Source organism: Chiloscyllium punctatum, chromosome 42, assembly GCF_047496795.1.
Source record: "Chiloscyllium punctatum isolate Juve2018m chromosome 42, sChiPun1.3, whole genome shotgun sequence".
Lineage (NCBI taxonomy): Eukaryota > Metazoa > Chordata > Chondrichthyes > Orectolobiformes > Hemiscylliidae > Chiloscyllium > Chiloscyllium punctatum.
The window spans coordinates 45,823,268-45,838,417 of NC_092780.1; the positions used below are offsets into that span (position 1 = coordinate 45,823,268).

Genomic DNA, 15,150 nt, shown 5'->3' on the forward strand with positions numbered 1-15,150 from the left:
ACTTAAACATACACACTTTTGGACTGTGGGAGGAAACTGGAGCACCCAGTGGAAACCCATGCAGACACGGGGAGAACGTGCAAAATCCACACAGGCAGTCGCCCGAAGTTGGGAGTGAACCTGGGTCCCTGGCGCTGGGAGGCAACGATACTAACCAGTGAGCCACTGTTGCTACCCTCAAGCTAAGATAATTAAAATATGGCTTTATTTACATGTTCCAGCCAATCTTAACAACTGTATGTCACGATTTGAGGAGGAAGCAGCTTTCATAGTGTCCAAACCAAGATTCCTTCTTCAAATATGGAAATTTGGTTAATTTACCTGACCCAAAATTGTTAAAAAGAGAACTTGCTGCAGACAAATAGCTACCAAGAAAATGCCTCTAACTCACCTCAAAGTAATTCACTATACATGATATACACAGAGGCACTGCGCACCAAAACAATCAAGCACTTAAAAAGATGAAATGTTTTTTATTCTTTGAAAACTGTTCCTGCTGGCAGCACAATTTATTTTGTGGACCATTTGTTACTTTTGTCTGTATTTGAGTTTCTGCCACAATTATGTTGGTTAGATTATTGATTTTACTGGTCCATTTTGGAAATTTATTCTTGAGTCCTTTCTCGGTATTTTGTTTCATTTAGTTTGCTATTGCAACTGGGTTTAGCTTCCCAGTTGCTCTTAGTTTCTTGCATGTGTGTTGCAGAAACTGGTTCTCAGTTGTTTTGCATTTCTTAGCCCATTAGCTGTGCCTATGAGATTGGGTATGACATGTTTTTCTTAAAATCATATTTAGTTGGGCATAGCCTTTTACCACCCAGAAGTCAAAGGGGGATCTGCTCACATCAATTGAAAGTACATTTCCCTATTTGAGTGAGCACCCAGTTGCTGTGACTCCACACTCCAAACTATAACATGGGAAAAGTTCACACTGGGCTCACTGACATGAATTTGCCAAGTGGGTCAGGCTCTTGTCAACTTTAAGGACAGCTGTCACACTTGCATGTCTAAAAACAATCAGTTCATTCACTGAAACATTGAGGAGCTTCAGATATTTATCACAATGACCAAGCTTTCCTGCTTTCCAAGAGTCTCATGTTACCTGCAGTACTTCCAGAAATTCCTGTTCTTTCACCCTCTCAGGCACCCTGGTTTCTTGAAGAAGGCACAGGACCCTTACAGTTGCTGAATCATTTAATTTTTTTTCTAAGCAGTGTCTTGTTGATTGTGTGGCGATTAATTTGATTCTCTACAGTTGGATCTTCTTCTTCAAGTAGTCTCAGAATGGGAGCAGTACTCGTGTCCCTCCATTTCCCATGGAGCTACAGGTCTTTACGGTGACTAAGAATTCCAGAATCAAACTCCTCAGCTGAGACATTTGTAGTCTTTGCGAATGATAAGACCCACGAAAGACCACCACATTCACTGAGGAATTTTGTCAAGTTAATTATTTCAGTTTTAATGTGGAGACAAATTCCTGACTAGTTTAATCAACACTGGCACATGCTTGATCATCTCAGGCTGAAGTTAGATTTTCCAGAATCCAATCAATAAGTCCCAGAATTATTCCACAAAAGTTTACCAAACCAATTCCTGGGATAACAAGCTTGATTTAAGAGGGGAGCTTGGGTCAAATGGGCGGTATTCACTAGAGTTGAGAAGAATGAGTAGTTCTCATTGCAAATAAAATTCTGTCATGGTTGGACAGACTGGATGCAAGGATATGTTTCTCCTGGCTAAGGGATCCAGAACATGGACTCATCACTCGGACAGTGATGAACCTAAGAAATTTTCCAACACAGAAGGCTGTAGAAGCCAAGTCACTAAATACACACATGAAAGATATGGATGGAAGTGGGGAGATGAGCAGAGCATTGGTCACTAGGGACTCCATAGTTAGGGGGTCAGAGAGGAGGCTCTGTGGGAACGAGAGAGACTTCTTGTTGGGGTGTTGCCTCCCAGGTGCAGGGTTCATGATGTCTCAGATTGGGTTTTCAGATCCTAGAGAGGGAGGGGGAGCAGCCCCAAGTCATAGTCCACATCGGCAGTAACAACATAAGTAGGAAAAGGGATGGGGATTTAAGGCAGAAATTTAGGGAGCTAGGGTATAAGTTTAGTGCAAGAACAGACAGAGTTGTTATCTCTGGTTCATTGCCTGTGCCACATGCTAGCGAGGTAAGGAATAGGGAGAGAGAGAAGTTGAACATGTGGCTACTGGGATGGTGCAGGGGAGGGTGGGTGTCAGATACCTGGATAATTGGGGCTCATTCTGGGCTAGGTGAGACCTCTACAAACAAGGTAGTCTACACCTGAATTAGAAAGGTACCAATATCCTGAGGAGGAAATTTGCTAATGCTCTTTGGGAGGTTTAAACTAACTCAGCACGGGAATGGGATCCTAAATGGTAGTTCTAGTGTCCAGGAGGTTGAGAATAGTGAGGTCAGAAATGAGGTTCCAAGGTTGCAAGAGTTCACCAGCAAGCAGGAAGGTGGCTTGAAATGTGTCTACTTCAATGCCAGGAGCATCTGGAACAAGGTGGATGAACTTGAAGCATGGGTTGGTATTTGGGACTTCAATGTTGTGGCCAATTTGGAGACATGGATAGGGCAGGAACAGGAAAAGTTGTTGAAGTTTCCAAGATTTAGATGTTTCAGTAAATACAGAGAAGATGGTAAAAAGGGGGAGGTGTGGCATTGTTAGTCAAGGACAGAATTACGGTGGCAGAAAAGACTTTTGAGGACTCGTCTACTGAGGTAGTATAGGCTGAGGTTAGAAATAGGTAAGGAGAAGTCACCCTGTTCGGAGTATTCTATAGGCCTCCAAATAGTTCCAGAGATGTACAGGAAACAATAATTCTGGATGGGAGTGAGAGTAAGAGGGTAATTGTTATGGGGGACTTTAACTTTCCAAATATTGATTGGGAATACTACAGCTTGAGTACTTTAGATGGATCAGTTTTTGTAAAGGATAGTTTCAAGGACAACAAGGGGTGATGCCATATTGGATTTGGTACTGGGGAATGAAGCTGGCCAGGTGTTAGATTTGGAGGTAGGTGAGCACTTTGGTGATAGTGACCACAATTCGGTTATGTTTATTTTAGTGATGGAAAGGGTAGGTATATACTGCAGGGCAAGAGTTATAGCTGGGGGAAAGGCAATTAAGACGCAATTAGGCAAGATTTAGGATGCATAGGCTGCGGAAAGAAACTGCAGGGGATGGGCACAATTGAAATATGGAGCTTATTCAGGGAACAGCTACTGTGTGTCCTTGATAAGTATGTACCTGTCAGATAGGGAGGAAGTGGCTGAGCAACGGAGCCATACCTTATTGAAGAAGTTAAATCTCTTGTCAAGACAAAGGAGGCGGCTTATGTTAGGATGTGAAGGCTCAGTTAGGGCCCTTGAGAGTTACAAGTTAGCCAGGAAAGACCTAAACAGGGAGCTAAGAAGATCCAGGAGGGGACATGAGAATTCTTTGGCAGATAGGATCAAGGAAAATTCTAAAGCTTTCTACAGGTTTATCAGGAATAAAAGAATAACTACAGAAAGATTAGGGCCAATCAAGGACAGTAGTGGGAAGTTGTGCTTGGAGTCCGAGGAGATAGAGAAGCACAAAATGAATATTTTTTCCATCAGTATTCACACTGGAAAAAGACAATGTTGTCGAGGAGAATACTTTGATACAAGCTACTACACTAAACAGAATTGAGGTTCACAAGGAGGAGATGTTAGCAACTCTGCAAAGTGTGAAAATAGATAAGTCTCCTGGGCCAGATGGGATTTATTCTTGGGTCTCTGGGAAGCCAGGGAGGAGATTGTTGAGCCTTTGGCTTGGATCATTATGTCGTCATTGTCAACAGGAATAGTGCCAGAAGACTGGAGAACAATGGAGGGGCAAGGGGAGAATTTTAAAATGAGGTATTGCTGAACAAGTTGTCAATGTGGGTCAGCATGAAATTTTATAAATACATTGAAGGTAAGAAGTTAACCAGGGAAAGCATAGTGGCCATTAGGGACGAAGGGGGAAACTTGTGTGTGAAGCCGGAGGATATCGGAATGCTGTTGAACGAATACTTCTTCTAGTCTTCACTCTGGAAAAGGAGAAGGTAGGTACGGAATTCAGGAAAAGGGACCAAGAGGAACATGTATAGTTTGACATAGGAAACAACAACGAATTAAAAACAGACAAATCCTCTGGCCCAGAGGAATTGTATTCCAGTCTGCTGTGGGAGACAAAGCAGGAAATTGCAGGGGCTCTGACAAATTTTTCATACCTCTCTGGCTACCAGTGAAATGCCAAAGAACTGGAGGACAGCAAAAATGGTTCCACTTTTTAAGAAGGGTGGTAGAGATGAACCAGCAGATTACAGACCAGTGAGTCTCACGTCAGTGGTAGGGAAACTACTGAAGAAAATTCTGAAGGAGTGAATTATTACCCACTTAGAAAATCATCAGTTAATTAAAGATAGTCAGCATGGCTTTGTCAGCAAGAGGATATGCCTAATAAATGTTAGAATTTTTTGAAAATGTGACCATTTTATGGATGATGTAAGATCAGTTGATTTAGTTTATGTGGATTTTAGTAAAGCTTTTGACAAGGTCCCACACTGGAGACTGATTGAGAAAAATCAAGGGCATGGAATTGAGGGATAATGGCGAGATAGATCAGAAACTGGCTAAGTAATAGGGAACAAAGGAAGGCTGTTTGAGTGACGAGAGCCCGGTGTCCAGCTATGTACCACAAAAGATCAACACCACAAAGGGTCAAGGATCAGCTCAGTGGTTAGCACTGCTGCCTCACAACGCCAGGGACCTGGGTTCAATTCCAGCCTCAGGCGACCGTCTGTGTGGAGTTTGCACCGTCTCCCAGTGTCTGCGTGGGTTTCCTCTGGGTGCTCTGGTTTCCTCCCATAATCCAAAAATGTGCAGATTAAATGAATTGGCCATGCTAAATTTCCCATAATGCTCAGTGATGTGGAGGTTAGGTGCATTAGTCAGGGGTAAGGTATGGGTCTGGGTGGAATAGTCTTTGGAGAGTTGGTGTGGACTTGTTGGGCCAAAGCACCTGTTTCCACACTGTAGGGATTCTACAATTCTATGAATACTAACACCCTTATTGTTTGTTATAAACATGAATGACACAGATGAAAATGCGGGGGAACGTTTTGTGCAAATGACACAAAGATTGGTAGAGTGGTTAATAGCAAATAAGACAGTTATAAGTGACAGGAAAATATAGATGGGTTGGTCTGATGGGCAGAACAGTCACAGACAGTATTGAGAGAAAGTGGGGATTGCAGATAACGGAGGTCAGTGTCAAGAGTGTGGTGCTGGAAAAGCACAACAGCATCAGAGGAGCAGGAGAATCGACGTTTCGGGCATAAGCCCTTCATCAGGAATGAGGCCTCATTTTCCAGCACCCCACACTCGACACAGACAGTATTTAACCCTAATAAGGGTGAGGTGACAATTTGGAAGAAGAAACATGAGGGAACATTTAATGAATGGCAGCACACTGAGCAGCTGAGAGGAACAGAGGGATATTGCGGTAATTATTCACCGCATAATTGCAATAAAATAGGATAGTTAAGATAAAATGTGGGTCACTTGTTTTCAACAATCATGGCAGAGTGTTTAAGAGCAAGGACGTAACATTGGAGTTATGCAAAACCTTGGTTAGGCCACAGCTGCAGTACAGTGTGCAATTCTGGTCACCTCACTACAAGAAGAATGTGTTGGCACTGGAGTAGGTTTGAGAAACTAAATAGGCTTGGATTGTTTGTTTTAAAGCATAGAAGACTGAGGGGGAACATGATGCAGGTGTATAAAATTATGAGGGGTATGCACAGGGTGAATTGAGAGCAGCTGCTCCCTTTGGTTCAGCAGTCAATTACAAGAGGGCAGAGTTTTCGGGTAAGGGGTAGGAGATTCCACGGGTGATGGGAATCTGCCTGAGAAGGTAGTCGAGCCCAGAAATCTTACAACATTTAAAAATATTCAGATGAGCACTTCAAATCTTTTAACATTCAAGGATATGGGAGAAGTGAGGGAAATTGGGGTTAGTGCACTTTCAGTGGTAGCTATGTTGATGCAGACTTGATGATCCCGAAGGCCTTTTCCACACTGAATATGCGAATGAGATATTGGTGAATTAGGACATGTGAAGAGCGTTTTACAGAGAATAAAATATATGATGTTAGCCAGGAGCACATGGGAAAGCTCATGTCAAGACATAAATGAGGCTTTCAACAGATGAGTTGAAGGAATAGTTGAGCTCAGAAAATAGAAAGAGTGCAGTACCAATGTTGGGGCTGTACCACAGGCCTCCCCACAGTGAGTGCGAGATAGAGATACAAATATGTAAACAGATTATGGAAATATGTCGGAGCAAAAGGGTGGTGGTGATGGGCAATTTTAATTTTCCCAACATTGACTGGGATTCATTTGGTGTCAGAGGTTGAGATGGAGCAGAATTTTTAAGGAGCATCCAAGAGGATTTTCTAGAGCAGTATGTAAATAGTCCAATTCAGGAAAGGGCCATACGGGATCTGGTGTTGGGAATGAGCCCGGCCAGGTGCTTGAAGTTTCAGTAGGAGATTACCTTTAGGAATAGTGATCATAATTACCTAAGTTTATAATACTGACAAAGATGAGAGTGCTCCTCAAGGAAGAATGCTAAATTGGGGTAAGAGCTGAAAATGTGTTGCTGGAAAAGCGCAGCAGGTCAGGCAGCATCCAAGGAACAGGAGAATCGACGTTTCGGGCATTAGGAAATTGGGGTAAGGTTAATTATAGCAAAATACAGCAGGAACAGGGTAATGTAGATTGGGAGCAGCTGTTCAAGGGTAAATCCACATTTGATATGTACGAGGCTTTTAAGAGAGGTTGATTAGAGTACATGTCAGACATGACCCTGTGAAAATGAGGGATGGAAATGGAAACATGAGGGAACCCTGGATGACAGGTGAAATTGAGAGACTAGTTAAGTGGAAAAAAGAAGTATACATAAGATCTAGGTGACTGGAAACAGATAAAGCATTGGAATAATATCTGGAATGTAGGACCGATCTGAAACGAGGAATTAAGAGGGTTAAAAGGAGTCATGAAATATCTTTGGCAAACAGGTTCAAGGAAAATCCCAAAGCCTTTTATTCATATATAAAAGGAGCAAGAGGGTAAGTAGAGAAAAGGTTGGCCCACTCAAGGACAAAGGAGGAAAGTTATGCATGGAGTCAGAGAAAATGGGTGAGATTCTTAATGAGTACTTTGAGTCAGTATTCACCAAGGAGAGGGACATGATGGATGTTGAGTTTAGGGATAGATGTTGATTACTCTAGGTCAAGTCGCCATAAGGAGGGAGGAAGTGTTGGGTATTCTAAAAGGCATTAAGTTGGACAAGTCCCCAGGTCTGGATGGGATCTATCCCAGATTACTGGGAAAATGAGAGAGGAAATAGCCGCAAGCCTTAACAGATATCTTTGCAGCATTCTTGAACACAGGTGATGTCCCAAAGGACTGGAGAATTGCCAATGTTGTCCCAGTGTTTAAGCAGAGTAGCAGGGATAACCCAGGTAATTATAGACCGGTAAGCCGGACGTCAGTGATAGGGAAGCTGCTGGAGAAGTTACTGAGGGATAGGATCTATTTACATTTGGAAGAAAATGGGCTTTTCAGTGATAGGCAGCATGGTTTTGTGCAGGGAAGGTAATGTCTTACCAACTTAATAAAATTCTTTGAAGAAGTGACTAAGTTGATTGATGAGGGAAGGGCTGTAGATCTCACACGTGGATTTCAGTAAGGCATTTGATAAGGCTCCCCATGGCAGGCTGATGGAGAAGGTGAAGTTGCATGGTGTCCAGGGTGTATTAGTTAGATAAAGAACTGACTGGGCAACAGGAGACAGTAGCGGTGGAAGGGAGTTTTTCAAAAACGGAGAAGTGTGACCAGTGGTATTCCATAGGGATCAGTGTTGGGACCACTGTTGTTTGTAATATACATAAATGATCTGGAGGAAGGTATAGGTGGTCTAATTAGCAAGTTTGCAGATGACGTTAAGGTTGATGGAGTAGCAGATAGTTAAGGGGACTATTAGAGAATGCAGAAGAATATAGATAGATCGGAGAGTTGGATGGAGAAATGGCAGATGGAGTTCAATCTGGGCAAACACGAGGTGATGCACTTTGGAAGATCCAACTCAAGACAGAACTATACAGTAAATGGAAAAGCCCTAGGAAAAACTGATGTACAGAGAGATCTGGGTGTTCAGGTTCATCGTACCCTGAAGGTGGCAATGCAGGTCGATAGAGTGGTCAAAAAGGCATATGGAATGTTTTGGCTCGGTCACATTTGGAATATTATGTATAGTTCTGGATGTGGGTGCTTTGGCGAGGGTGCAGAGGAGGTTCACCAGAATGTTAACTAGTATGGAGGGTGCTAGCTACGAAGATGGATTGAGTAGATTAGGATTATTTTCATTCGAAAGATGGAGGGGTGACCTGATTGAGGTCTACAAAATAATGACAGGTTTAGATTGGGGGAAAAAGCTTCTTGCAATCCACCCTAAGTGGAGGACTCAGTTTAGGGGTCACGAGTTCAAGGTGAGAGGGAGATATGTTTGAAAGCTTCTTTAGGCAGAGGGTAGTGGGTGCCTGGAATGCATTGCCAGTAGAGCTGGTAGAGGCAGACACGAGAGTGTCATTTAAGATGCATCTAGACAGATACATGAATGTGCAGGGAGCAGAGGGATACAGATCCTTAGAAAATAGGCGACAGGTTTAGACAGAGGATCTGGATCGGCGCAGGCTTGGAGGGTCGAAGGGCCTGTTCCTGTGCTGTAATTTTCTGTGGTCTTTTTTGTTCAATAGTGGGATCGGAAATACATTATATTAACATATGCAAATACTGTATGCGGTTGGAAACTCATTTTAGAGTTAAACATCAACGGTTGTGTACAGACTGACATCCTGAGATAATTTCCAAGCAGAAGATTGGAAGCATGGCTCAGGAATAAAGTTATGACTGGATCCAAAGAGAAGGGAGAAAATATTCGCTTAGCCAATTCTCAATGACAGACAAGCAGTTTCGAGACAGCTGCAGGAGTTAACAGAACTAGTGGTGATGAGATAGACCTTATTAGTGACTACGTGTACATACTATGGCCATAATTTAGGACTCCTTTACAAACAGAACCATCTCTAGGTCCATTGCATCAAACACATTCATAACATTTTGCAAAGGCTTCAAGTACTAACAAAGACCTTGTTCAGTCTTTGTCTTTCACCTTTCCATATGAACTACATTGGCTGTTGGAATAGGGACACCATGATCCACTCACATTAATCAGATGGACAGTAAATGTCATGCTTATCTTCTTATCTTGGTGCAGGAATTAAGTCTATTGCCTAGTGTTCAAGCAATTTTGTTCATGGACATTATGTTTTGTAACATTGTGCCCGGTTTCTAAATTAGCTATGGTAAATATAGTGCTTCATTAATTCAGATGTCTCAGTCACTTTATCAGCGCGATTATCCGTAGTGGGGAGGAGGTGATAAGAAAGGGACTATTGTGCTTTCCAATTTCAAGCCCATTTTTGGATCAATGGGGTCCACTTCATTCTTGCCTCGACCAGTTTCAATGCGCTGGATGGTACATACGTTCTTAATTGTCTGGAATTGACACGTTATGGACAAGCTTCAGTTAGAGTGTTGATCTGGCTGGAAGAATGCACCAAGCAGCTTTAAATGCTTGGAGACCACAAACCTAAACCTCTCATTGAGCCCTTGTATGCCGACAGTAAATAAGTCAAAGCCAATCACGTCACTTGGCTGGAATGAAAATTAAAACAGAACACATGACCTGCAAACAAAAATAAAGGGAAGTTTTACAAATGCATACAAACACATGTGGGTACACACAATTATTACCTATTGCAGTCAGCAGCTCATAGGAATTACTGTCTGCTGGAAAGTGGTTCACTGTATCCCAGCTCTGGGGAGATGTAATATTTTCTGATGGGTGTTCATCTGGCTGAGGGAGGAAAGAAACAGAACATGGATATTGTAGCAGATAATGAATCAACATTTTCAGTGTGATCAATAATAAGACAAGCTGCCAGCCAGAGATTCAGCGAGCCATTCAACTCAATTGGTACATCTGCACAACTCTATAAATTGTTAATTAAATTGAGCTTTTATTTGTGATGAAGTTCAGCCTGTCCAATTCATGTTCCCTCTAAGATCATACAGATAACAATTGTGTTCAAAACAACAAAATCAATACCACAATGAGCATCTCAGAAACCAGCCACATTTTCTCCATCACCCGTTAGATGGTTCCATCAGCTGGCAGTGCATATGTAAATATTAAATATCAGAGCAGGGTACATACAACAAGCAGAAACTTAAAAAAAATCAACAGCAGCAGTTGGGATTGAGATTAGGAGGATAAAACTCCATTTAGCTGTCAACAGCAAGCAGAAATGGGAAAGGTGAGCTGATAAGAAAAGCATCTGCAAACACAGATAACACAAAAGCAACAATTTCAATGTGATAAGTAATCACAGAAACAGAGTAACATAGTACAGGAGATAGTCAATCAGCCTGTCTTGAAGCATAATCCAGTTAGTCCTATTCCCCTGTTCTTTCTCCTTCATTACATTTTCTCCTAGCATTTATCCAACCAGTTTTGAAAGCTACTACTAAATCGGTTTCTACCATTCTAACAGGAAGCACACTGCAAATCTTAACCACTCATTGTATAAAACAGTTCTTCCTCATACCTCCTTGATATTAATTTTTAATCACCTGAAATCTGTGCTTCTGGTTAGCAACTCTTCAGCCCTTGGTAAGAGTTTCTTTTTACTTAGTGTGTCAGTCTTTTATGAATTTAAATTACATCTGCTCTTAGCTTTCACTGGTAGAAAGGAAACCAGCCTCATCCTCTCCAATTTATCCATGTATCTAATAACATCTTACCTCACCATACTAGTCTCTTCTATATTCTGTCCAACCTTCAAGTTCTTTCTGATGTATGGTGCCCAGAATTGTACTCAAAAGGCTATTACAACTGAACCACAGTATTATGTAGGTTTTTCAAATCTATACCTCATTTATAATGCTCAGGATGGCTTATGTTCTATGAACTGTTTCACAATTCTTTTCTGTCATCTTCAAGAGTGGTGAACAAACAGCCCTAAAACATCCCTTTTTGCAACTCCTTTAAAATATAATTAAACATGCATTTTTTCTTTCTTCATTCTTCCTTCAAAAATGTCTCACTTCATGGTGTTGAATGTCATCTGCCATGCTTCAGTCTGTCTACACCCCCTTGAAGTCCATTACTATCTTTCTTCCTATAACCTGGTGTTTGTGATTTTTAACTTTGTACACCCCAGTCCAACACCGGCATCGCCAAATCATATTTCTCTTCCTGTTTACTACATTTCCAATGTTGTGCTCTGCATCCAAATGTGCATCAAAAATAGCAGCAGTCCTCATGCTGAACATTAGGCAATGTCACTGAAATCCACAATCTTTTACTCTGACAGATAAAAAAGCCAGGCACCATGACTTTGTGTGCCCCATGTCTTTGTCAACATTAGTACCCATGTTACTACTGCCACTTTTATTCCATGAGTTTCAATTTTGCTAACAGTGGCTTTTGAAACAACTCAGCAGTATGGGGAAAGGATAATTGAGATTGGAAATATAATTACTCATGTTTTGGAGGGAAAAAAAGGACTGCACAGTTAGGGCAAGAAGCTAGATACGTTGACTGGCTAAAGAGTCACACTGTCTGGGCCCAATAATGATTTCATAGAAATTTATACAGCTCAAAAAGGAGACTCTGCAAGAGAGACTCAAGCAGCCCCTTTCCCCCAGCCTTCCTCAGTAGTCTAATATCTTTATTTGATTCAGATCATTACCATACATATCAACATACAAACTAACCTTTGAAACAATTTTATCACATGGAAATAAATTTGCATTAGATTAAAATGGCATCGTTCATGGAATAAATTAATGGTACAAAGATACCTTTAATTATAATAAAAGCATTTTAAAACAGTTGTCTTGTCGACAACATCCAAAGATAAAATTTCATTGCATCTATTTGGTTATGACATCATTGTAAAGATCTATCTCTGGATTAGGTGTGGTGTTTTTGCTTTCAAAGTTATCCTCTCCAGCATTAAATTGAATTTTCCTCCATTTTTGGACAATTTGATGATTGTTGGTGTAACAATCGCACTCCACAATTTGATGACGAAAACCACATCAAGCAGGGCAGCATACATATTTCCACTTGTCAAAGGTTTTTCTTCACCCATCATCCTATTCCATTCAGGATTCTTAAATGGTTTGTTGAGATCAGTACATGTGTAGCTGGGAGAAAGCATACCCAGTAGAACCCAAGTGAGAAAGAGATACTGGAAATTTAGTGCACCGTCAGAAATAAAAGGAGACTTCACCAACTTTTATATATATATATATATATAATATAGATTATATATTTTTAAGTTCAGTTGTCTGGTTAAAAGGCAATAAGACAGCTAAACCAGTTGACTGAGGGACAGTTGTCAGTCAATCATCTGAAGTCTGAATAAAACCTCAAGGGTGGTGATTACTACGAAAGTTTAACAAGTGAGTTATTTCAGTTGACCCCAGCTCTATCTAGGTATGGGTCTGTTAAAAGCAGACCATCAGTATGCTTTGCATGAGCAGTTGAGAGAAAATACTTAGACAGTGAGGTGCAGCACAAGTGAGTGAGAGACACTAGAAAAGTAGAGCATCGTGGGAGTTCACTGCACAGGGGAAGTGGTGTTTTCTGCATTTCTTTTTTGTAATAAGGTTGTTTTTCAGGGTCTAATAGCTTGTGAGGCTACATTCTTCAGCTTCAACTGGAGAAAATGGAGTTCCAGTCTAACAGCTGCAGGGGACCATCACCATTAAGAGAAAACTTAACCCTTGATATTCAATGTTGCTACCATCACTGAATTCCCCTACTACCAACATCTGAGGGTTATCATTGACCAGAAACTCAACTGGACTCATCATACAAACACAGTAGCGACAAGAGCAAGTCAGAGGCTAGGAGTACTGCAGTGAGTAACTCATCTGTTGACTCCCCAAAACGTGTCCACCATCTACAAAGCACAAGCACAAGGGGTTGCACGGTGACTCAGTGGTGAGCACTGCTGCCTCTCAGCGCCAGGGACCCGGACTTGATTCCCGCCTCGGGTGACTATCTGTGCAATTTGCCCATTCTCCCCGTGTCTGCATGGGTTTCCTCCCACAATCCAAAGATGTGCAGATGAGATAAATTGGCCATGTTAAATTGCCCATCATGTTAGGCGCATTATTCAGGGGTAAATGTCGGGAAATGGGTCTGGGTGGGTTACTCTTTGAAGGGTCGGTGTGGGCTTGTTGGGCTGAATGGCCTGTTTCCATACTGTAGGAAGTCTAATCTAATCTAAGTCAGGAGCGTGATGTCATACTCACCACTTGCCTGAATGGGTACAGCTCCAACAACACTCAGAAAACTTGACACCATCCAGGACAAAGCAGCCTGTTCAATAAGCACTATATCCTCAAGCATCCACTCCCCCCAGGTGTACTATCTACAACCAAAAGAGAAAATGCTGGAAAATCTCAGCAAGTCTGGCAGCATCTGTAAGCAAAGAAAAGAGCTGACGTTTCAAGTCTAACTGACCCTTTGTCAAAGCTAAAAAAAAAAGGAAAAATAGGGAGGTATTTATACTAGGTTGAGAGAAGGTGAGTCATGTCTCCAGAAGCAAAAGGTAGCAATAAAGAGGTGATAATGACAGTGCATAGAGAGATGATAGGGAGATTAGGAGCTGTGAATGACCAAGGCTAAAGCCAGTGCAATATGACAAATGTGTGGGGGATGGGTGAAGCAGAGGCAAAGTGGAAAACAGGGAGAAGAGTAGCAAAGGGAGAAGAGGAGAGGAAAAAGGTGATGAGAGAGTGGGGAGCGAGAAAAAGAGGGACAATCAAGAAATAAGAGGTACAGAACAGTGAAAAAAAATATATTAAATAAAATCAATGAAATAAAATTATGGAGCAGAATGAAAAGAGGGGTTGAGATGGGACAATCATCTGAAGTTGTTGAATTCAATGTTGAGACCGGCAGGCTGTAACGTGCCTAATCGGAAGATGAGATGCTGCTCCTCCAGTTTGCATTGAGCTTCACTGGAACATTGCAACATGCCAAGGACAGACATGTGGGTATGGGAGCAGGATTGGGTGTTGAAGTGGCAAGCCACAGGAAGGTCCAGGACATGATTGCGTATAGACTGAAGGTGCTCAGCAAAGCAAGTCGGTGTTTTGTATCTCTGATATAGAGGAGACCACATTGGGAGCAACAAATGCAATAGACCAAATTGAAAGAGGTACAAGTGAAACGCTATTTAATCTGAAATGAGTGTTTGGGGCCTTGGATGGTGAGCATGGAAGAGGTAAAGGGGAAGGTATTGCACCTTCTGCGATTGCATGGGTGATGGAAGAGGTGTTAGGTGTGATGGGAAGGTTCCGTGTGTGATGGGAGAGGTGTTAGGTGTGATGAAGGCGTGGATTAGGTTGTCCCGGAGGGAACGACCTCTGCGGAATGCAGACAGGGGGAGGGAGGGGAAGAGAAGATGTGTTTAGTGGTGGCGTCATGTTGGAGTTGGCGAAAATGGCAGAGGATTATTCTTTGCATGTGAAGGTTGGTGGGGTGAAAGGGGACAACAAGAGGGACCCTATCCTTGTTCTGGGAGGGGAGGGAGGAGGGAGGAGGTGAGGGTCATGGCGCAGATGAGATGCTGTTCCTCCAGTTTGCATTGAGCTTCACTGGAACATTGTCACAGGCATGGGAGCAGGATTGCGTGTTGAAGTGGCAAGCCACTCTCAACTCCTTCGCCTCCGCCGCATTTGTTCTGATGAGGCCATTTTCCAAAGTGGTGCTCTTAATATGTGCTCCTTCTCCTCCAACCGTGGCTTCCCACCTACAGTTGTTGACAAGGCTCTCGACAGCATGCAGTCCATCTCGTCCTTCCCGTGGCTTGCAACTTCAACACACAATCCTGCTCCCATACCCACATGTCTGTCCTTGACCTGCTGCAATGTTCCAGTGAAGCTCAACGCAAACTGG

The 15,150-nt window shown here is 42.3% G+C and overlaps 1 protein-coding gene across 4 annotated transcripts in view; it reads right to left on the bottom strand.

Moving 5' to 3' along the window:
* Nucleotides 1-15,150, bottom strand: part of strada (STE20 related adaptor alpha) — a 131,293-nt gene that overhangs the window by 50,693 nt on the left and 65,450 nt on the right. For all 4 annotated transcript variants that reach the window (XM_072561908.1, XM_072561910.1, XM_072561907.1 and 1 more), the window contains one exon: nt 9,924-10,026. In XM_072561908.1, the coding sequence (XP_072418009.1) occupies nt 9,924-10,026 (103 nt within the window). The remainder of the gene's footprint in view (nt 1-9,923; nt 10,027-15,150) is intronic.